The 27762-nt window shown below is 36.0% G+C and overlaps 1 protein-coding gene across 5 annotated transcripts in view; it reads left to right on the top strand.

Moving 5' to 3' along the window:
- Nucleotides 1-27762, top strand: part of Ocrl (OCRL inositol polyphosphate-5-phosphatase) — a 65333-nt gene that overhangs the window by 22885 nt on the left and 14686 nt on the right. For 4 of the 5 annotated variants that reach the window (XM_058571474.1, XM_058571473.1, XM_046468497.2 and 1 more), the window contains 11 exons: nucleotides 58-159; nucleotides 710-824; nucleotides 2239-2355; nucleotides 2453-2640; nucleotides 4548-4659; nucleotides 7452-7561; nucleotides 9200-9335; nucleotides 15640-15750; nucleotides 16757-16922; nucleotides 17186-17421; nucleotides 25079-25102. In XM_058571474.1, the coding sequence (XP_058427457.1) occupies nucleotides 58-159; nucleotides 710-824; nucleotides 2239-2355; nucleotides 2453-2640; nucleotides 4548-4659; nucleotides 7452-7561; nucleotides 9200-9335; nucleotides 15640-15750; nucleotides 16757-16922; nucleotides 17186-17421; nucleotides 25079-25102 (1417 nt within the window). The remainder of the gene's footprint in view (nucleotides 1-57; nucleotides 160-709; nucleotides 825-2238; nucleotides 2356-2452; nucleotides 2641-4547; nucleotides 4660-7451; nucleotides 7562-9199; nucleotides 9336-15639; nucleotides 15751-16756; nucleotides 16923-17185; nucleotides 17422-25078; nucleotides 25103-27762) is intronic. The other variant, XM_058571472.1, reaches the window with a different exon arrangement.

Raw genomic sequence — 27762 nt, 5'->3', positions numbered from 1 at the left:
ATCTGTTTGTTCATACTTGACCCTTGTTTTCAAATTATTTTTGGTATTATGTATTAGATTTTTTGTTGGAACTTGGAATGTGAATGGCCAGTCTCCAGATAGCGCGTTAGAACCCTGGCTGAACTGTGATCCGAATCCTCCTGATATCTACTGCATTGGGTAAAGAACACTTCTAGAACTCCCTTTTGGCTATGTTTGGTGTTAGTTTACATAATGTTTACCTTCTTTTAAAACATATTTTGTAAAAACCTACTGTGACCATATAGATGAGAGTTACTGTGGATCATATTTGTGAAATCAGAATGAAACAGATACCTAACATGGTGTAAAGAAGAACCTGGTCCTCTTGAAATTCATAGAAAACTATATTCTAGATAGAAAACAAGACTTGAGGTCAATTCTAATAATGATTTTTCCTTTGTTATAAGAGCAAAGCTCTGCCAATATCCCTTGAGGGAGGTTTGATTTGTTTTCTGTATACCTTATAAATAACAATAGTGGGGATTCATTCTTTAGGTAAAAAAGCAACTTACTTAACTTACTGATAATCTTACTTGTTTAAATTACTGATAATCTAGGTCAACAGAACAGTTCTATAAAATTTCTCTTTCCCATTCTTTATTGGTATAATGTCTCTCAGCAAGGAAACAGGACAGGTAGCCAGAGATAATTCGGGAAAGGTATAGATCTCATTTCTTCTGTCTCTCAGATTCCAGGAGCTGGATTTGAGCACAGAGGCCTTTTTCTACTTTGAATCTGTGAAGGAACAAGAGTGGTCCATGGCTGTGGAAAGGGGTTTGCATTCCAAAGCCAAGTATAAGAAAGTAAGCTGCATTTAATAATCTTTTTTAGTATATGACTAAATAGAACTCACTGAGAGTTATTCCATTATCTGTAACTTCTTCTAAAAGAATGATTTAATTGAATTCTCTCCTGTGTGATACTAAGATAGGGCAGACTAATTATTCATACTTATTTCCTAAGAAAAAAGATTTCCTTCAGTTTTCTGATCCAATATTTTCATTGCTTAGATAGGCTTAAGGAGAAAACAGTTTTATTTTTCTCATATTGATAATTAAAAACAAATACACATTAACACAGTGCTGTCATTCCTGAGCTCTTTAAAAGGAGTAATCTGAGTAATTACCTCTCTATCTTTTAGCAGTTTATATAGGAAACATAACTCCTAAAGATATTATTCTTCTCATATAGGTTTTTGATTAGTACATCTCAAGGGCTAGGAATGTGACTTAGTGGTAGAGCATTTGTCTAGCATGTGCAAGGCCCTGTATTCCATCCCCAGCACCACCAAAGACAAACAAATAAACATCTTACACATATTTCCAACTCTTGTTCACAAGTTAAAAATAATCAAAGGAGGGCTGGGGTTGTAGCTCAGTGGTAGAGCGCTTGCTGAGCATGTGTGAGGCACTGGGTTCTATTCTCAGCACCACATATAAATAAATAAAATAAATGTCCATCAACAACTAAATTTTTTTTAAAAATCAAAGGAAAAAGAATTATTGTTTATAGATTTAAATTTAATAGAAAATTAGAAATCAGAAACTAAGAAGGAAAAGTGGAAGGAAGAAACTGGGATAGCAGTCTTGTCTTTGTTATTTCATTTTTTTTAATATTTATTTTTTAGTTGTAGGTGTACACAATGCCTTTATTTTATTTTTATGTGGTGCTGACAATCGAACCCAGTGCCTCATGCATGTTAGTCAAGCGCTCCACCACTGAGCCACAACCCCAGTCCCTGTTATTTCAATTTTTAATGGACTCTTGGTAGGCTAAACAGTGATTAATAGATCTAGAGTTGAATGTACTTGTTGTCACTCAAGGTTTGGGGTGTGTGTGGGGAGGAGATACTGGGGATTGAACTCTACCACTGAGCTATATCCCCATCCCTTTTTATTTTATTATTTTGAGACAGTCTTGCTTAGTTGTCAAGGTGGACTTTGAACTTGCCATCTTCCTGCTTCTGCCACCAAGTCTCTGGGATCACAGGTGTACACCACTATACCTGTTAAGGCTTTTAACTCTTATTAGCCAGCCTTATTAGAGCTTCCCCAGAGAATTTTGTTTTCTACTTTATGGGATCTGGTGAGAAATCAGAGGATTTGGATTCAGATTTAGGGATCAGTATATCATTTTGGTGAAAATATTTATTTTGGAAAGTCAAATATGCAGTAAAAAGTGGTATTACAAACCCTTTTAACTCCCGGGCATTCATAGGTTCAATTAGTTCGCCTTGTTGGGATGATGCTCCTTATATTTGCCAGAAAGGATCAGTATCGTTACATCCGTGATGTTGCTACAGAAACAGTTGGAACTGGAATCATGGGGAAAATGGTGAGTTACTTTGGAAATGAAATTGACTATTGTTTATGTCCACAATAAATTCAATTTCTAGTTGTTGTGCTAACTGAATAATTACTTTTGCTAACAGGGAAACAAAGGTGGGGTAGCTGTGAGATTTGTGTTTCACAACACTACTTTCTGCATTGTTAATTCCCACCTGGCTGCCCATGTGGAAGACTTTGAGAGAAGGAATCAAGATTATAAGGACATCTGTGCAAGAATGAGTTTTGTGGTCCCCAATCAGACCCTTCCACAACTGAACATTATGAAACATGAGTGAGTGGCAAATCTCCCATGGCCTTTGAATATAGACATAAGAAGAGATTAAATGTGGGGAGAAATCATAGAGCTATGAGGAATAAGGGATTTCCATTTAGGAATTGGGGTCACAAAGAATAGAGGATCTTTTTTAGGAATAGCAGACTCATTGAGGTAGAGAAATTAGATTTGCCATCAAAAGAAAGGGTAGTGGAATTAGTGGAGCATCTAGAATAATGCTGAAGGGATCTGTTGATTCAGTCAATTTTTGTTTTTATTATAAAATAGAAGTGTTCATTGTGAATGTAATAAAAGATAAGATTAACAGTAACAATCCCTCATTTCTCATCCTTTACTCTCCCCAGCCATCCCAATCTCCAAAGGAAATATTCTTAACTGTTGGGTGTATATCCATCTATATCTACATTGTCCAATATGATAGCCAATAGCCATATGTGGCTATTGCACACTTGAAAATGGCTCTCCGAGTTTGAGATGTGTTGGAAGCATGAACTGTACACTGGATTTTGAAAACTTAGTAGGGAAAAATGTATCCCATTTCAACAATTTAAATATTAATCACATGTCAAAATAAAAAATTGGATATGTTGGGTTAAGGGAAATTTTTTTTCATTTGTTTATTTTACTTTTTAAATGCAGCTACTAGAAAATTTAAAATTTTATTGTGACATGCATTATAATTAATTCCATTCAACAGTGCTATCCTAGACTTTGTACATATACAAACACATACATGCTTATTGTATGTGACCATATCATTCTGTTTATTATGGATTTCTCTCCAAGTCAGTGCATACAAATCCACATTACTATTTTTAGTGGCTGTGATTATTAATAGGGATGGCAGAAAGAGGTTAGTGAAGAATGGGACTTAATTGGGATAGAAGCAGAAATTCTTTGAGGAATTTATGGGGTGATAGTGGAAAATGATTAGTTAATACTGGTCATTAAATTTCTGAGAGTGTGATTTGGGATAAGTTTGAGATGGAAATTAGGAAAACAAAGGATGATTTAGGGGTATTAGAATCAGTAGAGAGGAGGATACTTGAGGAAAGATTAGGGAAGGGTAGTGGTATTGGAATATTTCCATATTGTTTCAACAGTTAGGATCATATATAATTCTGTTTCAAAGTGGTAAAGTCAAGGCCTTGAAATTTATGCTCATGAAGTTGCCCCACAATTACATAATTTATTTCCTCATTATCTCAAAATTTTCACATTGAATTTGGAATTGGTAGCATTACTCATTGGGAACTTGATAGCTCACAAGAGAATCTGTTTTGATTTGGTAATTTTAGGGTCTCCCTTTCAGCACATCTCAAAGGCTTAACACTGTCATTGGGAGCTAAGTATCCCATGGGATTCCAGTCTCCTTCTTAACTGCAATTTGGCCCTCAAATCTTGGGCAGGTGTAGATAGGTTGGCTATACTGGAGAGCCCTGGACCTAATTTTCCTACTGGGTCATCTCAGAGAGCTGTCCTGACCATGCAGACCTTAGCAGAGTCTGAAGAATCTCAGAGCTCTGAGAGTCAAAAAAAAAAAAAAAAAAATGTTCAGTTCTCTTCTCCTAAATACCTGGCAAGCAACCAGGCAAAACTTTGAAGCTAATCCAGCAAATAAACCGTATTCTTCTCAGTCCATTAACTCCTTGGCTGCTGAATCCTGTATGTATACTATATTTCCCAGTTTTGTTCTTCATTTACGGAGTACCTGTTTTCCCACCTATTTTATAATCCTTTCTCTCTCAGGTGTTGATGGTACTTGCCCCCAAAGGGTTAATGATAGTTTTAAACTTTTATAATGATGAATGAATCCTTGTAAATAATCTACTCATTTTCTTTTCTTCATTCTACTCTGATTTTTATGCTGATCTACTTCTGTTCAAATATTTCTTGGTCCTCAGTGTTGTAATTTGGTTGGGAGATTTGAACTACAGACTTTGCATGCCTGATGCCAGTGAAGTGAAAAGTCTTATTAGTAAGAATGATCTTCAGAGACTCTTGAAATTCGATCAGGTAAGTAAAGTTTCAATGGCAGAGATTATTAGGAGTATGAAATAGACACATGACAGGCATGTTTTACTCTAGGAAGAGATGGAAAAGTCATACTGTCTTGCAAAAAGTGTGACTAGTGATGAATTGAGTACATACTGTATTTATAGTGCTTTGATTAAGTGTTTGGATGGGAAGAGGGGAAATAACATTGGTGATAAAAAGTAAATATAACATTAGCAGGCAGAGATTTGTATAAATGAGTTGGAGAATGGGTGGGGTTAATTGGAGAACACTTCCTGGAGGAAGTGGGCCTTCATTTCTGTTGCTGTGGTTTGGCAGATGGAACAGGGAAAACTGTTCTATGATTACTTGGCAGACTGAGCAACAGTTTGGAGGTTATTAAAAAAAAAAAAAAAAAAGGAGGTCCCATGAGGGAAATTGGGAAGCACCAAAAAGAGATTTGTTTGCTGGGGCTGGGGTTGTGGCTCAGTGGTGGAGCGCTTGCCTAATGTTTGTGAGGCCCTGGGTTTGATTCTCAGCAACTCATGTAAATACAAAAAATAAAGGTCCATTGACAACTAAAAAAATGTTTTAAAAAGAAAGATTTGTTTGGGAAAAATAGCATAAGCTATAATCTGATTTGAACTGATTGATAAGTTGGGCCTTAGCTTGTATATAGCTGTTTGTGTTAAAACCTGTGGAAAAGGCACCAATTCTGTAACATTCAGGTAAAACCTGATATTCAGGAATCCAGTTCCCATATATGTGAGACAGTAAGTATATTTTCTGCTAGATCCAGCATGTGACTTAAATTTTAACTTCAGTATATAGATACTGGCTATTACAAGCTAGTGATTTTTTTATGGTGGAGTCCAGTTTATTCCATAAAACACATTTAAATTCTGGTAAAATAATTCTAGTTAGAGTCAGTGTCAAGTAGAAAGAATGAACACATTTTCCTTTGTCTTGAAATTTTCCTTTTTGAAAAATCTAATTCACCCAAGGAAAGGATGATTGGTTACCTAAACATCATTGAAGAATGAAATCCTTTCCAAGATTTTTTTTATTGGTTTATCCAAATGAATTATACAGAATGGTGGGTTTCATTGTGGGATATTTGCACATACATAAAAACACAATTTGATCAAGCTTTTTAATTTTTTGATTAACATGCATTTATTGTATATATTAATAATGTTCAGTGTGATATATCAACACATGCATGCAGCATGTACTAATCAAATCTACCCTCCCCTCCACCCTCCCCAGCCTTTAGTATCATATTTTATATTGAGGTTGCCTTTTTTTTTAACTTCCACATATTAGAGACAACATTTAGTATTGTCTGTGTCTGGCTTACTTCCCTTAACCACATAATGACCTCTAGTTCCATCCAGTTTGTTGCAAATGACATGATTTATTTCATTCTTCATTATGGCTAAATAATACTCCATTGTGCATATATATCACATTGTCTTTATTCATTCATCCATGTTGGACACCTAGATTGATTTTGTATCTGGTATTGAGAACAGAGCTGCAATAAACACGGGTATGCAAGTATCACTTTGATATATTGATTTTATTTCCCTTGAATAAATACACAGAATATCACGATACTAGCATAAGAATGAATGCTTCTTATTGAGGAAAGAAAATGTTTTCACTTAATTCACATGTCTTTAAATCTTTATGGAGAACCATTTTGGCCTTTAGACATGGTCAAAGTTCAGATGTTTTACTGTAGTATGGTTTTTGTAGGGAACCTTTCTTGACTGTTTACCTTTGTATTGAGTTTGGCTAATTTCTTTGCATTTCTTCCTCTTTCCTGCCTCCAAAAGGAGTACAGTTGGAGTAAATTCTGAATCTTATGTAACTCTGGTAAAATAATTGAGTGAGGATAACTTTCAAAACAATTTGTAACTATTCCTGAATTCAATTTTTGGAATTATCCATTTAACAATTGTTTGTTTATATTTAATTATAATTTTGCTGGATTGTTCTTGCCCAGCTCCAAGGAACTTATGATTATTCAAATTTCATGTTTCCATTTTACCTCTAGCCACTATTAGTGATAAAAAAAAATAGTGGTGTGCAAATAATGTGTATCCTATATGAGGGTGAATTTAGATGCTGTGGGAATGCCAATATTTAAATCATAAGATACAGAAATTTTATTTATGTAGTCCCCCACAGTTGTAAAAGCTGTGGAATTGGATACTTAGGAAGGGAAGCAGTAGCCAGGCATGGTGATATATGCCTGTATCCCAGCTGCTGGGGAGTGAGTGTGAAGCAGGAAGATCTTTGTGGCCAGCCTCAGCAGCTTAGCAAGACCCTGTCTCAAATTAGGAGAGAGGAGGGATGGGAAAGGAGAGGAAATACAGAATGAATTTGACAAAATTATGCTATGTGCAAGTATAAATATACCATGGTGAATTCTACTTTTAAGTATATCTATAAAGCACCCATTAAAAACAAATAAATAAATGGAAGGTAGACAGTAGAGAAAGAGGGAATAGGAGAGAGGAGGAGGGGAAAAGTTGGGGAACCCAGGAAGACTGTAATGGAATAAATTAAATTCCATGCATGTATGATTATGTCAAAATTAACACAATTATTATGTGCATCTTTAATACACTAATAAAAGGGGTGGAAAATATTGGGGATATAGCTGAGTGGTAGAACCACCCTGGGTTCAATCCCTACTTCCACGAATAAAAAAGGAAAAAGAAATGGGAATAGTGACTAATCAACCTGATTATCACTTACATTAAGAGAGTATTATGCTTATGTGATCTTATTCCTATCTTTAGCTAAATATCCAGCGCACACAGAAAAAAGCTTTTGTAGACTTCAATGAAGGGGAAATCAAATTTATCCCCACTTACAAGTATGACTCGAAAACAGACCGATGGGATTCCAGGTAAAGTAATAAGAACCTCCTCACAGAATAAGTTAAGTCTTAATCTTATATTTGTCTCTCCTATGTCAGTAAGAGACTACGAATTTTTTAGTCCATACCATGAGAAGAGATAAAAACCTAATGGCTCAGTGCTGTTACCAGGGTGTTTTTAATTTCTGTGTACTCAAAGGTGATCTTAGGAAAGTATTATTACTTTATGTCAGAGCTGGTGAAGTTTTATGGGTTGCCTGTAGTATGTATTTTTATCACCTCAACATACTTGCTTAGATTTTTTAAATATTTTTTTAGCTGTAGATGGACACAATACCTTTATTTTATTTGTGTATTTTTTTATGTGGTGCTGGGATCAAACCCACTGCCTCACACATGTTAGGCAAAGTACTCTACCACTGAACCACAACACTGGCCCTTGCTTAGATTTCTGACTTCTAATCTTGCCCCTGTTTCTCACCTTTTGCCCTCTTCTGGTCCTTTGTACCCAAAGTGCTTCTCAGCTGTTTAATGCAAGATACCAAAAGGTAAAAACATAGAGCCATGAAAGGTTGTTCTAGCACAGTAGTTCTTAACCCTGAGAACATGTTAGAATCTCTTAGAGAGCTGTTTAAGATACTGATGCCTGGACTCCATATCTGCCACTATTGGAGAAAATTAAGAATGATCTAGGAGACCTTTTGATTGCCTAATCACCCCAGTGAAGTGCTCCTGTCAGTAAGTTCTTGGTAATTATTTTTCTTCTCCCTACAATCTTTGTTTCTTATAGTTTAATAGCTGGTTGAACACAGAAGTTTGAAAGAGAAAGCATCCCTGGGCATACTCAGCTGTTTCCTTCTCTGAGAACTCTGGGGCAGCATGGGGTGGGAGGAGTCTGTATTCCTATGTTCCAATGGAGCTGGTCACCAAAAGAAAAGTGACACTAATGGATGATGTATACTTTACCTTGTTTCTTCCACTCACCTCACTTGAGATCCAGCTGTAGAGCTACTGATAAGAAATATTCATGTCATTTTCTAGATCAGGTGTACAAGGTGTTGCTTATTTTACTAGAATGATGAATAGGTTTCTTCCTACTCTTAGTGTCTATGGATTGTTGCATACTCAGTCTTAAATGCTTTGAAATTAGTTCATATCTTTCAGAAGAAGCTACATTTGTCCATAAAAGTTCAGGTTTAAGGAGAAATCTCTTATTAATCCTCTCCAGAGATTAAGCCTAGTTTAGGAATAGAGGCTTGGATTTTTAAACCTTATTAGCTATCTGTATGTTGCAACATAGAGCAAAGAAAGAGGAAGTGTTCAGAATAGAATCCTGACCTTTTGAGGCTATTTTAAGAAAATTGTTGAAGATGTAATCCTAATCTTAGAAGAACCATTTATTCATTCATTAGATAACTATTCATTGAGCAGCCACTTTACACCAGATACTATGCTTACATTCCAGGAGTTCCATGGCAGACAAGCAGACACAGTCTCTTAACAGAGCTTGCAATGCAGTCAGGTAGATGATAGGGGTCCTTTGGAAAGGAATACATGGCTATTTGGGAGCATATAACAAAAGGGCCTAATGCAGGTCTTAAACCAGTGTGGTAGGTAGATGTTCTTCTGTGATATGTTCTCACTCTACCTCATTTTTTTTATTTACAGTGGAAAATGTCGGGTTCCAGCTTGGTGTGACAGAATTCTTTGGAGAGGAACAAATGTTAATCAGCTTTATTACCGGAGTCACATGGAACTGAAAACCAGTGACCACAAGCCTGTTAGCGCCCTCTTCCATATTGGGGTGAACACTTGTTTGTTCATTCATTTCTGTGTTAAGTATTTCTAGAGCATTATTTAGACTCAGAACAGATTAGTATTTTAGTGAGCATTAATGTTCCATAACGAATAATCATTTGCAGGTGTTGAAAAGTTAATACCCTCAGTCCTCCCAATTGCTGTCCTTATAGTCTTCATGTGCCAGACCTTTGTGTGACACAGAATTTTCTCATGGTACCTAATGATTGGGTGGTGACCTGAACCTCCTAAAGTCAGTACCATAAAGAAAAGTTGGAAGCTACGTATTAAAGTATGACTGACTTTTCATCAGATAGGAAGGAAGGGAAGTACCAGGAGTGAGATTTGGGGTGGTGAGGGTTGACAGCAGGAGAAAAGGCACAGATGATCAGAATGTGACCAAATCTGCATATTAGCTTAAGAGGTATATGTGGTGCCATCCCTACTACAGTAAAGTCTTCCTGTCTAGGAGCATAGGTTTTAAGTTATTCTTTAATGTTGTTGCATCTTGGGCTGAGTTAATGGCCATTTATTTAATTTTTTTCGAATCTTTTTGTGAGTAAAGTTTTCTTTTCCCATTGTATGTTTTAGCTGTGTGTTATTAATATACAGATTACGTTTTGTAATCTTGCTGATTTAATTTATTATAGCCAGTATGTTTACAGTATTTCTTGTGGATTTTCCACACTTGTGGACATGTAATCTGTCAATTTATCTAGTGCAGGACTCGGTAGGATGAACTTTATAGTAGCCTCCTTGAATTTGCATTTCAGCTCAGCCATTTTCTAATTGTGTGGTCATAGAATGTAATGTCCCAGTGTCTCAGTCTCCTCCTCTATAAAATGTGGATAACAATGGTACCTACTTATGCAGGTTAATGAATTCAAACTTGTAAAGAGTATAATAGGGTAGATTTCATTCCTCTATGTTTATATCAATTTTTTTTTTTTTTTTGCTTCTGAGATAGCTATCACCAGCATTGCTTATCCCACTCCTCTTTTTGAAAGAATGACCTTAGGACTTTTCCTGGAGGAACAAAATTAATTCCTATTCTTTTTTAATAAAATGTTTGTTTAGCTGTAGATGGACACAATATCTTTATTTTTATTTTATTTGTTTATTTTTATGTGGTGCTGAGGATCGAACCCACTGTATCATATGTGCGAGGCAAGCACTCTACCACTGAGTTACAACCACAGCCCAGTTCCTTTTAATAAAAAATTCATTTATTTATTTTAATTAGGTATATATGACAGCAGAATTCATTTTGATTCATTGTACACAATTGTAGCACAACTTTTCATTTCTCTGGTCTAACACAATGTAGTGTCACACCATAGATGCAGTCATACATGTACCTAGGGTAATAATGTCCATCTTGTTCACCATCTTTCGTGCCCAGCCCAATTCTTGTTCCTTGAATATATTTTAAATTTTATCAGGACAGTCATCATTTTGGTTTTTGTCTATTAGAAAATTGTATTGTGGGATTGTTTTTGTTTGTTTTGTTTTTATTAGTGCATTATAGTTATATAGAATAGTGTGTTCATTTTTTTAAGTTTTTGATATTTTATTACTTTAAGTAGCAGTCGGTCCAGACATCACACATATAAAAAGGAAAGTTATAGCATTTCTTTGCAGCAGAAGCAACTATTTCACATGATTTTTTTCACCTCTATACTAATTTATTGTTAATATGTTTCTCCCAGTGGCTTTTCCTTGATATTTAATGAGTTTTGGTAGTTGGGTTCATTTTGACAAACTCATACATATGTGGAATTTAATTTACTCCATATCAGTCCCCGGTGCCTCCTTGCTTTCCCTCCTCTTCCTTCCCTCTATTCCCCTTTCTCTACTCTACTGGTCTTCCTTTCACTTATTTTTTGTCTATTTTTAAAAATATTTTTTTAGTTATTGATGGCCCTTTATTTTATTTGTTTATTTATATGTGGTGCTGGGAATTGAATGCAGTGCCTCACATGTCCAAGGCAAGCGCTCTACCACTGAGCTACAACTCCAGCCCCTATTCGTCTGTTTTTAATTGGCACTTTATAGATATACATAAAGGTGGAATATTTATACATGCATATAGCCTGATTTTTGTCAAATTCATTCTGTATTTCCTCCCCATTCCTGTTCCTCCCAATCATCTTCTTCTTCTACAGTGATCTTCTTTGTATCTTTATTATACCTGATCCCCCACCCCTTTTTCCCTTACTTTGCTCTAGCTTCCGCATATGAGAGAAAACACTGGACACTTGATTTTCTGAGTTTGGCTTGTTTAACTTCCATCTATTTACCATAAATGCCATAATTTCATTCTTTTTTATTTATTTATTTATTGGTACCAGGGAATGACTCCAGAGTCTCTTTAATACTGAGCCACATCCTCAGCCCTTTTTAATTTTTATTTTGAGACAAAGTCTCACTAATTGCTTAGAGCCTTGCTAAATTGCTGTGGCTGGCCTCAAACTTGTTATCCTCCTACCTCTGTCTCCCAAGCTGCTGGGATTACAGGCATGCACCACCTGTCTATAATTTTGTTCTTTATGGCTGAGTAAAACTCCATTATGTGTATATACCACATTTTCTTAAACCATTGATCTATTGATGGGAAATTCTGCTGGTTCTATAATTTGGCTATTGTGAATTGTGCTGCTGTAAACACCTATGTGACTGTATCACTATGGTATGCTGATTTTTTTTTTTTCCTTTGGGATAAATACCAAGGAGTGGAATAGTTGGGTTACATGCATGGTTCAATTCCTAGTTTTTTTGTGGGATATCCATATACTTTCCCGAGTGGTTGTGCTAATTTGCAGTCCCACCAACAATGTGTAAGTGTTCTTTCCCTCCAACATCCTCACCAGCATTTATTATTATTTGTTTCTTTGATAACTGTCATTTCGACTGGATTGGGTGAAATCTTAGTGTAGTTTTAATTTGTGTTTCCCTGGTTGCTAGGGGTGTGTGTGTGTGTGTGTGTGTGTGTGTGTGTTGCTGGGCTTTGTGCATGCTAAGCACATACTATACAACTGAGTTATACCACCAATCCCCATTTGGAAATCATTAAAAAAATAATGAGTAATAATAGTAAGTTAGTAGCCGTGTGCCAGGAACTGTGCTAGGCAATTTTTACATATCTCACTTACTTCCCACAACAATTCTTTGAATTAAATATTTCCCACTTAGCAGATGAGCAAATGGAAAACTTGCAAATTAAGATAAATTCTTTGAGAGTATTTAGCTAGAAGGAGAACTGAGATTCAAATCTTAAGTCTGTTTAACTCCCTAACCTATGGTCTTTCCACTACCCCACAATTCCCGTATTCTAAAGTACTTTTTAACTAAATCTGCCTTCAGATCTTACTTTTAGCCCATCAAATTCCATATTGTAATTGGAGGCATACCTCTTTTCTTCGTTTGAATTCTCTTAATCCATTTTATGAAGATGTTGTTCCTCAAACACTAACCTCCTTGGTTTAATCAGTTATGCTTGGCTTTTTGTTGGTGTTTATTTTCAGAACCTTGAAATATTGTTTTCCAGGTGTTGGGGATTGAACCCAGGATGCTTTAATACTGAATTCCATCCCTAGCTCGCTCTTTTCTTTCCTTTTTGAGACAGGATCTTACTAAGCTGCCAATAGTGGCCTCAAATTTGCAATCCTCCTTTCTCAGCCTCCCAAGTCACTGGGATTACAGGTGTGCACCACCATGCCCAGCAGAACCTTGAAATATTTTTAATGCTTTATTACACATTAATCCAGAGCTTTCAGTAGGATAATTTTTTTTTAAATTTATAGGCTTTTTGAGTATTTTTGTGTGTATTTAACAAAAGACTACTTTTCTACTTGTTAATAATTTAAAAAATTATATACCAGTTTAAAATAAATAAAAATAAAAAAAGAATGACTTTAAAAAAATAAAAGTGCTTTTTCTTTAAAATAATAATCTAAGCAGAATTTACAAATATGCCTGAAGTTCTTCAATCCCTGTCCTCATCTCCTACTCCCAACTTTACATAAACCCCCTTCCCAGCCAGTCCAATGCCCCTTATAAGTTTATATCTTCCTAGACCAGAATTGTCCACTAGAGCTTTCTGTGATGATGGAAATATCCTATGTCTGTGCTGTCCAGTCCAGTTGCTTCTAGGCATAGGTGACTATTGAGTACTTGAAGTGTGGCCATTGTGACTGAGAACTGAATTTTTAACTGGGCTCAATTTGTAGCAATTTAAATTTATATGTCCCCCACATGTCTAGTGGCTATTGTATTGGACAGTGCAATTCTAGACCTTTGCATGTGCTTTTTTGTTTACCCATAGACAAAATACTGTTTTGTGTATAACTTTGCATATATTGTAAGTAGTCTCATGCCATATGTGTTGGTCTGTGACTTGGTTTTTTTTTGACATTTAATAGCATGTCTTCAAAAGCTCTCTATAATATATTACATAAAGATCTAGCTCATTGTACTTTTTTCTAATTCCTAATTTTGTTGGTAATTTGTTTTTCTGAAATGAATATAGCAGATGGTGAATTCTTTGGTTTTCCCAGCCTCATTATCCTTAATGTGCCATTAATTCATGTTAACCCACTGAGGAAGTGTTTGCTTTTATTGAGTAACTACTCCATATTTTGGACTCTTGGGCATGCTATGATTAGAGGCTTTAAAAACCACATTATATTTTCACCACCATTGGCACCAATGACTTGTTAGCAAAGAAGCCAAATGCTCTTTGGCCATTTAATTTCAGAACACTTGCTGTGGGCTGACTGAGATTAAGGTGAGATAGGGTTCCACCCCTGGGCTTGGTACTGTGATCTGTTGATTGATTCTCAGACTTCTAGGGACAGAATTGTCTACAGAGAGCTTTAAAAATGTATGGATGCATGGGTACCCCTGAAGATTGTGATTGGTAGGCCCAGGCACCTGTGATATTTAAGACTTAACCAAGTTAATTCTTTCCAATATTTAGTATTTTAGAAAGAGTCCAGCTAGAAGTCCAGCCATCACCTCTGGTATACTCTGGCAGTGAGCAAGTTTTATATCTTGATGTTCTTAACTATCAGAATATTCCTTGCTTTGAAAACCTTGCAGGTTATTGTCATAAAAAGACATGTAAAATACTTTCTTGAAATAAAAAGTTCACAAAATTTCATGAAAGTATAAAATTCATCTTAACACTGTGTATAATATGGAACCTGGTGACACTAAAGTGATTAATCCTCAGTTCCCTAAGAGTTCTGGTTCAAATATGTAAAAAACTTCTCCAGTCTGAGATCTTTGGCTCAGCTTTGATGTTCAGTTTTCCACATCTGTTTTAGAACTTTTTCTGTATACATGAATCTTTTTTAAAAACATGGAATATTGTGCAATTTTTTCTTCTAAGAAAGAATCTGATGTCTCAGTAAGTTAAAATGCTGTTATTTATATTAACTTTTACCATTGGTTTGTATGAAGTTGTAACATTTTTTTTTTAAAAAAAGAAATACGGCTACATCAGGAAGTTAAAGTGCTGTATCAGGTGGGAAATATTTTGATTAGTCCAGATGATTTGTTTGTTGCCATGGTTTTACTCCAGAACATTATGTGTTGGCCATTTTCTAAAATGGCCAGTTTCCATTTACTAACATACCTTTGCTATTATATAATCTGAGCAGTGTTATTATGATTCTTGGCATTGTGCATAACAGCTAATGGAGTTAAATGCTTTAATCATATTTTCTGCTGTTTCACTACTTTATGATGATTGTGAAAAACAGTAATGGGTATATTTTGGCACTGTCATTATGTACAATGCAGAAAATCGTTTTTACCACAATCATCACATTTTCTCAAGTACAAAATAAATTAACAATGGAGCAAGAAAATTTTCTTCCCAAATATTTATTATTACCAAGCTTTTTAACTTAGAGATTTAACTTTTCTAGAAAGTTAGACAATTAATTAACCTTACCTTTACTTTAAAGTGTATGCTTCTATAATACTTACTAGATTAATTTATGTTTGCTTTAGTAACATTTATTTTTTTAACTATTTTTAGCTGTAGATAGAGACAATACCTTCCTTTCTTTCTTTCTTTCTTTCTTTATTTTAGAGAACCTTTGGAGATACAGAAGACTAAAATAAAGATCTATTTTCTTTCAGAGGAAAGTCGTGGATGAAACAAGATGTCAAATTTTTAGGATGTTATTCATATCACAGTTTTTTAAATGATCGCTTTAATGACCGATTGAATTGTTAAATAATCTCAAAGGGAGATGAACTGGGAGCACGTAAGACTGAAAAGAGGGTTTGTTTTCTTTTAGGTGAAGGTAGTGGATGAACGGAGGTACCGGAAAGTCTTTGAAGATATTGTACGCATCATGGACAGAATGGAAAATGACTTCCTTCCTTCCTTAGAACTCAGCAGGAGGGAGGTGAGCAAAATACACAGGCTCCCTGTCTACTGCCCATTGTGATGAGCACAAAGGAGACTATAATACTTAGAAAAGGCATCAAGGAGCCAGGCAAAGGTAAAGGCCTATAGTCCCAGCTATTCCAGAGGCTGAAGCACAAAGGTTGAAAGTTCAAAGCCAGGGCTGGGGCTGTAGCTCAGTGGCAGAGCACTTGCCTAGCATGTGTGAGGCACTGGGTTCAATCCTCAGCACCACATAAAAATAAATAAATAAAATAAAGGCATTCTGTCCATCTACAACTACCAAAAAATTTTTTTTAAAAAGGAAGTTCAAAGCCAGCCTGGGAAATTTAGCAAGACCCTGTCTCAAAATAAAACAGAAAGGACTGAGGCTAGAGTTCAGTGATTGAGTGCTTGCCTAGCATGCAGGAATACCTGAGTTCCATCCTTGTACTAAAAGAAGAGAAAAGAAGGGAAAAGAAAAGGCAATAAGGCAAAGTGGTTAAGAGCACGTGTGCTGGAGTTAGAGTGCCTCCATTCAAGTCCCAGTACTGCTGTTTATTAGGTGTATGATTACAGGCAAGTGTCTTTCACTCAGTTTCCTTCACTAGATTAAGGGTTAATTATAAGATGAGTTAATACATGGAATAGCACCTACCTGGCACCTGGTAAGGCTCCATATTAGCCACTCTTATTTAATATTTCAGAGTTTATGGTTCATATCTTAGAAACTAAGCTTTGGTCATAGAATAAATGCACTGGACCAAGATGGGTTACCCTCTTAGGATCCCAGAACCAATCAGAGTAGCCTAGAGAAGCAGTAAAAGCCACTTAACTCCTTCCCTGCTGTTGTGAGTTTAATAATGTATGATAGTGTATGATGTGAAGTCGGCTCAGTTGGTGAATGCATATGGAAGTTACCTGGTTAATAATTGCCTTATTCTTTATTCATATTCTCTATGGAATAATCCAACTGACTTACTTCCCCTACTAGTGATGCATGTTTGTGTCTGTCTGTTATTCCCCAGTTTGTGTTTGAGAATGTGAAGTTTCGGCAGCTACAAAAGGAGAAGTTCCAGATCAGCAACAATGGACAGGTTCCCTGCCATTTTTCTTTCATCCCTAAACTTAATGACAACCAGTACTGCAAGCCATGGCTTCGGGCTGAACCTTTTGAGGGCTACTTGGAGCCAAGTGAGTGTTCCCTTTACCATTGTCTTTGCTTGTCATGAACAGTCTCCTCAACGCTTCAATACCCTTGGTTTAACTTCTTGTTTTCTAACCACATGTCTCTTACCGTCCCTGTCATTATATTGGTTATGCCTCCTTTGTGTGTCCAATTTCTTCGTTTTTGTTGCTTGGTGATTTTTTTTAGAGGACATTTATTCTGTTGGCCTCATACCCTTTTACTTTTCCTTTTGAAGTTTCTATGTTATGTATCATCTGTTATATTTCAGATGAGACAGTGGACATTTCTCTTGATGTGTATGTCAGCAAAGACTCTGTGACCATACTGAACTCAGGGGAAGATAAGATTGAAGATATTCTTGTCCTTCACCTGGATCGAGGAAAAGATTACTTTTTGACCATCAGTGGAAATTACCTCCCAAGTTGTTTTGGTACATCCTTAGAAGCTTTGTGCCGAATGAAAAGACCAATCCGAGAAGTTCCAGTTACCAAACTCATAGACTTGGTAAGAAACACCCAAAAACAAGCCTTCTGTACATATACTCTTCGTGATACTTAAGTGATGTCCTTATCTCTGTGCTTTTTGTTTTTAATCAGGGGACTGTCAAGTGCTACAGAAGAGTGTCACTTTAGCACTTCTTAAGCCTAAGAAAGGAGAGACTTAATCTGTAGTTAGCTCTTAATGGGAATATAATAGATAATATTAAGCTCACCAAATAAAATTAAAGGCTCCCTTTTCAAAGATACAATGCATATTTGTTAAGGTTTTCATGTGCTCAAGTCACTTTTGTCTCAGTCGGCATGTATGCGAGGCATAATAAGTGGTACAAGTGGTTATTGTCCTTATGAAGCATATGAGAAAACTGAGGCACAGACATCAACTTGCCCAAAGTCAGATAAGTTAGTGACAAATTTATCACCTGGGTTTTTCTCACTCCTGCTCCAGTATTCTTCCCTATTTTACATTATATCCAATCACAGTAAAACTTCACTGCTAATAGAAGCCTATAGTAGAAACCTGCATCAGAATCCCTGGCAGTTCTTATTATATTAGAGGTTCCTCCCACTGCTCACTTCTGGCAGCAAAATCAGAATTTCAGGTTATAGGGCCTCGAATTATGTATTTTATCATCATCCCATTGAGGTTTGATACTTAATGTGACTCAAGAAAAGAAAGGAGGATAATTCTTGCCCCTAGCCAAGTTATAATATCAGTGTCCTTATGAGGGAAATGCCCATTGTTTTAGTAACATAAATCACCTTAATAACAAGTTCATCCTATTGAGAACTTTTCTTCTAAATGAAAAAAAAAATTATTGGATTTGTGGGCAGACTTCTTGGGGCTACAAAAGTATATTCTTGATCTTTACCCAAGAAAGTAAAGTCAAGTGACAGCCAAACCATTAGTATTCAAATTGATTCTTTTGGCATAGCTAGACCAAGTGATCATATCATCTAGTGGGGAGGGCCAGACCAGTGAGCCAGGCTGCTGGCTTGTCAGAGTATGATCTGTTCTGTTGCCATGGAGTTGTTTTAGCTGTGACTCAGATAGCAGATTAAAGCACTTGAGTCCAGTCACAGCATTCTTTCTTGGAATTATACTTGTTTCCCTAGAGTCCTCATGACTGTTTTATCTCTGAGAGAGAACCATTTTCTCCAGAAATTCATATCCTGTCATTCTGCTGTTTCTCATGATAATTGTTTTTTTTTCCTCTACACCATATTCCTGCCTTTTAAATTCAGTGTTTCATGTTTTAGAATACATTTGGATTAATTTTTTTCCTGCCCTCTTCCCTTCATATCCGATACCCTTTACCAGTTTTCTTTGTCCCAGCTTTTTTTTTTAAAGAGAGAGAGAGAGAGAGAGAGAGAGAGAGAGAGAGAGAGAGAATTTTAATATTTATTTTTCAGTTTTCGGCGGACACAACATTTGTTTGTATGTGGTGCTGAGGATCTAACCCGGGCCACACGCATGCCAGGCAAGCGCGCTACCGCTTGAGCCCCAGCCCCAGCCCTATTTCTTCTTGACATTTGTTAAATTATCCTTGTATGCTCTCTTTTCCCCTTTTATTTCCTATAAACTGAAACCTAGCTTATTTTTGGTCAGAATTTGTAGAGGCATTATTATGGCCTTTGCAATAATTTTTCCTTATTAATTCTGGAAATGGCTGGAAGGATGCTCAACCAGCATAAAAAAAAGTTTATGTAGAATTATTATCAGGTAATTCTGCCACATTTACTTATAAACATCCAAAATCATTAGAGAATTAATGATTCTGTAGGAAGCCCTCTTCTTTTTGTGTATCAGTTATTCAGTGTTGAAAATAGAAATCTAATCACTTTTAATTACAGAACTTCTCAGTTTTTATTAAATTGGTGTGTTCACCATTTATTCTTTTAACGCTTTTATTTTGTAGATTTGGTGTTCTTATCCTTTTAAAGTCTGTTGCATTTCAGTGTTATTAAATTTCTGTGTCTCATTGATGAGGAAATTACCCATATTAGCATGGGGCAATAAGCAAGTAATCTAAAATAATCAGTACTCCATTCTTAATTCCTTTGTACTCTGTTTTGACTAAATTAACGATCTAAAATGCTTCTTTAGGTTTAATGTTTGTATTTTTTCCAAGACCCAAGATGATATTTCAAATCCCATGAGATGATGCCTTTTAGAGTGGTACCCATCCTTTATTTTGTTATGTACTTTTAAAATTATAATTATAAAACTAAAGAAACACATCAGTCCAGTGCATGTGTTTTCTCTGCATGTACTGTTGCAGAAAGATTCTTGTGCCATATCTTTCTCCTAAGAATGAAATAACTGGCATAAATACTTTTCATTTTTCTTTCTCTTCTTAATAACAGTCACTCTGCCACTCCTAGAGTAGTTTGGATTAGCACAAATAGGAAAAAGATGACAATCATCTGTTTGTAATTTTCTTTATTCTTTTCCAGAATTGATAAATTTTTCTGCTTATTGACTAGCATATAAGTAGCAAATAGTAATCCAAATTTATTTGGTACACACTGGATATAAAGTAGGATGAATTTTATGTGGGTTCCATAATTTAGTGGTTATGAAAGTATACTTGGATATACAGTATGGCTAACTTGTGAATCATGGTTAGTAGTTTGGTTAGAAATAACCTGAACATTAACTATTTTTACTGTCCAATGTCCACTGTATTTGGTAAATCAATGTTTTGGAAAGTCATTTAAAGTGAATGTTATAGAGCTTTTGGTTTGTATTAACAATAGACTCCTTTCCTGTGCTGCTTACTCAAGCCCTTATATGCTATAAGGGCATATTGATTGACTTGTTAATCTCTGTAAAATCAATCTCAAAATCAGCCTATTTGGGTCTTAATGGATATTTGATACATGTGACATTAACCTGACCTAGAAATAAGTTCAGTACATGTGAATAAAGTAAATTAGGAAAGTGATTTGGTGTTAGTCATAGAAGTATTTTCAATCCAATTCAAGTACTTAAGAAGCATATATTCATATATCAGATGAACAAGCTCTTCCAGGAGCAAGGGACATCTTGAATAAAGGATAAAAGGTGAAAGTGAAAAGACCACATATGAAAGATTATAAAATTTTCTACGAGCCAGGTGTAGTGACCCATTCCTGTAATCCCAGTGACTCAAGAGGCTGAGGCAGGAAAATCACAAGTTTAAAACCAGTCTTAGCAACTTAGCAAGGCCCTAAGCAACTTAGCAAACCCTGTCTTAAAATAAAAAAGGGCTGGGGATGCCAGGTGTGGTGACACACACCTGTAATCCCAGTGGCTTGGGAGGTGAGGCAGGAGGATTGTGAGTTCAAAGTAAATCTCAGCAAAAGCAAGGAACTAAGCAACTCAGTGAGACCCTGTCTCTAAGTAAAATGCAAATTAGGGCTGGGATGTGGCTCAGTGGTTAATCGCCCCTGGGTTGGATTCCCTGTTTAAGAAAAAGACTTTCTAGGAAAGAATGATGGTTAAGGATAAAGAACTTGTAAAACTGGTTCTTTAGGATAGGGGCAAGTGATAAAAAGCCACAAAGTCAGCAGATGAGCTTCTGCTTGAGCCAGAGGGCATCCAGAACCTTCAGAAGGCTTTGAGGACTAGCATGTTATAAATCAACATGTTGGGAGAAACATTCTGGTATTGGTTATAGAATAATCTAATGGAAAAGGGTATAGCCCTGAACTGTCAAATCTGGTTAAAATGGAAAAAAAACTGAGGAATGAGTAGGGAAATAACATTTATTGGGGAAATGTCTATTAGGAGAAGAATATAAAAAATTTCAAATAACAGGAATAACAACCTAGTGATTAATTTGTCTCTGGTGATCTCTTCACTAGATGTTTACTTTATCCTACTAATGTACCTACTCATTTTTATCTGTTAGGTGTCTATTTTGTTCTCTATATTTCATATGGACTAATCATTTTGAGAACTTCAATTTTCATTCAGTTTTCTGCTTTTTAAGTTTGTATCTTCTACCTCTATATAACTCTTTTTATATTATTTTAGCTGCATGTACTACTTTGGAATGTTCTCCTAAGGGTAAATGTTGGGGTAAAGAATGATTTGTATTGCATTTGCTATTTGCCAATATTGCCCCACTGGGGAAAGCCTGATCTAGGTTCCTTCTTTTATTTTTATTTTTTTAATATTTATTTTTTAATTGTAGTTGGACACAATACCTTTATTTTGTTTATTTATTTATATGTGGTGCTAAGGATCAAACCCAGGGCCTCGCATGTACTAGGGGGGCACTCTACCACTGAGCCACAACCCCAACCCTTAGGTTCCTTCTTTTTAGATTTTTTTTAAGTTGTAGATGGACACAATATTTTTATTTTTATTTATTTATTTTTTATGTGGTGCTGAGGATCAAACCCAGGGCCTCATGCATGCGAGGCAAGTGCTTTATCACTGAGCTACAACCCTAGCCCTAGGTTCCCTTTTTAAATGTGATCAAAACAGCCTGTTGCAAAGAGTGGGCATCTCTACCCTTTAAAGTTCATTGAATTAAGTATATTAGTAACCTTTAGCCACCTTTGAAGTAGGCTGTTTATCAGTGGAGGTTAAATAATGTTTCTGTTTTCAACATTGAAACTAATGTTGGTTTAAGTGTTTTCTTTTATGTTTCATCTATTTTCTTTAATCTTATATCCAGAGAAGTAAACACTCAATGTAAATTTCCTGCCCCTCCATCAGTATATAATCAAAGTCCTTTTGAGTCTTCTTTTAGAGTTTTGTCTTTCATCCATTTTTTTTCCTAGTGCTGGGGATGGAACACAGAACCTCACACATGGTAGTCAGGTGCTCTATGATTGAGTTACATCCATAGCCTGTCCATTGATCATTTTTTAGTAATTATTTTCCCATTATTAATTTTAAGATTTGACTCTCTCCTGCTTGCCTTTAGTGTTCTCTTTACCTCTGTCTCTGCCCTTCAATTTTTCCTTTTCAGAGCTATCAGATTGATCTTTATAATACTTGCTTTGTGGTCTATCACTTCCTTGCTTAAATGTAGTTCCCCCATGCCTGCTGAATACAGTCCAAATTCCTTAACCTCTTATTCAAGATCAGATTTATTTCCCACTATTTTTCTCAATGTTCTCTAGTCACCTCAGCTTATGGTTCCCACAAGCTAGATGACTAACTTCTTCCAAATCTTATCTTGTGATTTATCTTTTCTGTGCCTTTCTTTTTATTAACAGAGGATAATCATAACTCATTTTATTACTACTAATAAGTTTACTGTGGACAAACAGAAATAGTAAAAATTGCATAAATATAAAGACATAATTTTTCAAGATAATTCTGTGCCTTTCTTTATTTCTGCTTTTCCACATATTTTAAAGTCTGGCTATGTTACCCAGGCAGGCCCTGAACTCCTGGGTTGAAGTGATCCTCCCACCTCAGCCTTTGGAATAGTTGGACTACAGTTATTGCCACCAGCACCTCACTTTCCTCTTCTACTTGTGATATCCCCTCCTCATGTCTACTCCTTAAAATCCTATGAATCAGGGCTGGAGTGTAGCTCAGTGGTAGAACATTTGCCTAACATGTGCAAGGCCTCAAGTTTCATCCCCAACACCATACACACAAAAAAATCCTGTGACTTTTAAAGATTAGTGGCCATAAAACTTTTACATGTGAATTGGAATGGCATCAGGTCATAAATTCTGAGACTCCTTACCCCAACTCAATGGCAAACCAGGATTAGGAACCAACCACATCTTTCTTCTTTATGTATCCTCATTTCTCATTGCCCTTCCTGCAAAGGTATTGAGCACAGTACCTTGTACTAGTAGATGGTCACCACTCAAAGATCTTTCAAGACCTGGTTTGACAGGTTAGTGCACCAAATTTCTGCAAAAATTTTTAGGAATATTCTCTCTTTGTTAATAGGTACACCTAAATTTTATAAAATGTTGTCCAGAATTGTATTAAATTAGATGTTTGACACTCAGAATTTTATATTAAAAACTATTACAATACTATAAATAATGTGTACTTTATAAAGCACTGTTGCTCTGATTATTTCATGTGGTATTTAAGAGTCTGTATAAATCCACAAAAGCATGTTTAATTTGTAATGTATCTAACAATACTAAAAAAACCTAATGGCCATATACAACAACAGTTTAGGGGAAATGCATTCAACCTTACCACTTACAATGTCAGGGAATACATACTTGCCACCACTCCCAGCCCCTATGCATCTCAGTAAGATTGGATTTCTCCTTTTACCTAACAGATGTTATTCATGTGATTTATACTTGAATTCTTAGAGACCCACTGCAAGATCATGAGGAAATCAGTAGGGAGGTGCTGGGAGTATGCCCCACCACCCCTTGAATTTAGGCTGTTTCACTGTACTCTGAGATGAATGCTGTTATCCCTGCTTTAGACATGAAGAAACTGAGGCAATATGAAGTTTGATAACTTGCTAAGGTCTCTACAAAACTAAGGAGCAGAAGGAAGATTTGTACCCAGGGTCATCTAACATCAACACCTATACTTTTTCTATTAATCATGTGGCCTTACAAGTAAGGGTATCTCACTATCTTTAGCCTGTAAACTGAGAACTGCATTCTCACTTTGCTTCTTCCTCTCCATCCAGGAAGCAGTTACCTTGCCCTCTTTGAGTTGTCTGAGGGAGCATGGTGATAATGACCATGGAGTTACTCAGGCCTTGAGTTCCAATCCCAGTTCTGCCACTTATTATATAAGTGTGACCTTGGGCAAATAATTTAAACTCTCCGGGTCTCAGTTTATTCATCTGTAAAATGGGAATAATATCTGCTTTATATTCATGTGCCGATTAAATGACATCACTTAAAAATCACTTTGCATTGCTCCTGGTACATTGCAGATGTTCCTTAAGTGGTGGTGGTACGGTGGTGGTGGTTATTGCTGCTCTTACTATAATTGAATTGTAATAATTCAATTGTAATAATCATAATAATTGGATTGTAATAATAGCATAAATACAGGAATGATATAAAAGCTACTTTCTTCCCTCTCTTCTGCTTCTCTTTTTTTTCTAATATCCTCTAAGAAAACAGAAAGAGGATAATGAGCCACAAAGGTCTGAAATGAAATTCATTTACATTTCAGAGGAACCTTCAAATCTGAGGCCTCTAGGGGCCTTTGAGAAGGAGAGGTATGAGGAGATTGAAAGGAATTTGGGACACTGTTCAGGAGGCTAGCTAGAGTGAGTTGTATGGCAGTGGAAAAGAATGTACTTTATCATTTGCTTCTGAATGGTCACTGTTGGGCCCACACCAAACTCTTCCATTGAGGTTGCATTATGGTGAGGTAAGAAGCTGCATAGTGTAGCAGTTGAACAGGAAGAGACATCAGTGGGTATTTGGTTGGGCCAGACTTTGGCACAAAAGTCTAGTCCTGCACAAATATGTTTCTCCAGGGATATTCTCAGTAAATTGCACAAAAATTTAATATGCATAATAGAGAAGTTTGCATATGGAGACTGTGTTCCATTTTCAACAATCATAATTTATTTGAAGAATTCAAAAGGTTTTAAAAGAATATGAATTTAGTAAGCTAGTGAGTTCTAATACTGATCTGTTTCCAATTCTGTAATAAAATTCTAATCATTTTCTATCTGTCAATGACTTTTTTCCTGCTCTGCTCTCAGGAAGAAGACAGCTTCCTAGAAAAGGTAATCCAATCCATTGGTGGTTATGAGAGTTTCCTTGTGCTTGATTAACACTTAACTGTGGTCCCTGGAATTTGTCCCTAGGTGTTCCTATATCAGAGACCTCTGACTCGGTGAGAATCCCCTAAAGTCCTGCTAGCTGTATGTAAATGTATTTGAAGTATAGGAAAGATGTTACTGCGTCAACCACATTATTAAGACACAGTACATAAAAGCAATACAACTCAAGATTCCAGATTTGGGGTGGGGGGTGTTTGTGGGTTTTGTGATGCTGGGGCTCAAATCCAGAGTCTTGCACGTGTGAGGCAAACACTATCACTGAACTGGTCCATCCTAGAGCTGTCTTGATGTATCTGCTCATGAGTTGAAGGAGGAAGGTACCACTTAGCTGTCCTATTTCCAAAGATAGTAAAGCCAAACAAATACAATTCTGTTGCATTGAGTGGTTTTGGGTTAATGGTAATAGTGATTAATTACTAAAAGAATACACAGTTATGGATAAGAAATAAAGCAGGGACTAGAATTGTGGAACTGAACAAGGTCATAAGAGATCATCTGATGTGGGGCAGTAGGCACTAGAACCCAGGTTTCCTGCATTCCCAGTAAAGTGCTCCTTCTTCAGTGCCTCACAGCCTTTCCATCTTCAATGGACAGTGGCCAGCTCTACAGAGGGCTGTCAAGTAGAGGAGCATGGGCTTGGTGAACAGTCTCCAGCACTTTCATATAGTATCTAATGGGACGCCTCCCTATTTGGTGGCATCAAATGAGTTTTGACAGTGGGGATGCTGTATTGTTTTGTGCTTTAATTGTTAGCACTAAGGTTATAAAAAATCGACTTAATAGACACCAAATGTGACTGTTGAAAGAAGGCAAAGTCCCTTTGTTTCCCTTCAAAACTCAGAATAAAAGATAATTTGTAGAATTTTTAAAAATTATTGTTTCTTTCTCCATTTTCTTACTGTGTCTTTCTCTAGACTTCAGAGATGCAAGTATGACATTTTGTATTATCTCACATGAATTTGAGAATGGATAGTGGATGGGACATATAACCTACTGACATTTTTTAAAAATATTTTTATTTTTTATTGTAGTTGAACACAATATCTGTTGTTTATTAATTTATTTTTATGTGGTGCTGAGAATCAAACCCAGGGCCTCACATGTGCTAGGCAACCACTCTACTGCTGAGCCACAACCCCAGCTCCTAACCTACTGACATTATTATTAACCTTTTTAAACCACTAAGATTTGAGACAGCTCTGCTTCCCAGTCCTTCCCTGTTAAGAGTAGTCTAAACTCTGTCTGTTCCTCTTGGTCAGTGTCCTGTGTTTGCCTCAGGACCTTAGTACATTTTCATAATAAGACTTTGGATGCTAGGTGTTTTAATATTAAAATACATGAATCAGTGTTGAATAATTTATATATTATGAGTTCAGAGGCATTTGCTAAACAATATGTACATGTGTTGCATTTGGTCCAGAAAGAAGAGTACATTATGGACAGTGCTTTGGCTCAGACACCATGTGGATACCTGCACTTAATACTTGCAACCAGAAAGAAGTCAATGGTTGAGCCACTGATGGAAGTTCTGGCAACTATAGGGAACATTAATGTCAAGTGATAGAATCCCAAGGGAAAGAAAGAAAGGAAACAAAGCAAATATAAATATATATATAGACTTTAAATGGTAACCAACTGTCATGCTTCCTTCTCTTTCTTATTACCTTAGAAAGGCACAGTGGCCTCAGAAGATCATCAGTGCTTATTAAAGAACACAGTGTTAAGAAGAGACCTCAGTGCTGCTATAATATACATGGTCTCTGTGAAAATAGTAAAATGTTTATTTTTTCCCTTAAAGATACATGGATAGGGGTTGTGGATGGAATTTACAGGTTACACAATGTTGTTTCCTAAAGTTGAATATATATAATGAGCTAAACATATGGGAGAAAGGAGGATGCCAAAGATTGATCAGGATTTCTTCACCAGGATTTTTCTGAAGGCTGCCTTCAGAAGCCTTTTAACCTATTTCAGACATCTTTTTCATATAATTTCTGTTTTGCTACATACATAGAAGGTTTTTCCTTTTGGGGGGTTTTTGTGTTTTGAGTGCTAGGGGATAACTAAGTTTATTTCCTGGCCATTTTCAAGCTCAAATTTGTTGATCTAATTGAAATAACACTTCTGGATTTTTTTTCTCTTACATTCTTTCAAAAGAATCAAAAAGATAGTAGAAAGGTAGGTGAAAGGAGTAAAATCTCCTAGAAATCTTTACTGAGTTATGAGTATGAACAACAACTTCTGTACTTAGACCCTAGACTTTTCATGATATTTCTGATTATTCACTTGCTGTATTTAATTTACTATTTTTCGTTCTTAAGGTTTATGAATTTAGTGCCTTAAGATAAAAACTTGTATTAATCCTGAAGTATTTATGCCTGTGGGTCTAATGTGGACAAAGAACCTCCTTTAAAGCAGCAATGTTAAAATTTGTGGTAAAACTGAAGGAAGAATAAGTTAAAAGTAAACAGAAACCTACCTGTAGACATGGTTTCTTAAAAGTACTTATTGATGATTGTAACAATGTTCACAAGTCAAGGGTGGACCCTATCATGACTGTTTTGCTAAAATATTGATTCTCAGTGTCACCCTTGAAAGGATTT

The sequence above is a fragment of the Marmota monax genome, unplaced genomic scaffold, assembly GCF_021218885.2.
Source record: "Marmota monax isolate L192 unplaced genomic scaffold, Marmota_monax_Labrador192_F-V1.1 WCK01_AAM20220418_F8-fsc00054, whole genome shotgun sequence".
Taxonomy (NCBI): domain Eukaryota; kingdom Metazoa; phylum Chordata; class Mammalia; order Rodentia; family Sciuridae; genus Marmota; species Marmota monax.
This window is presented reverse-complemented; position numbering and strand designations above follow the sequence as displayed.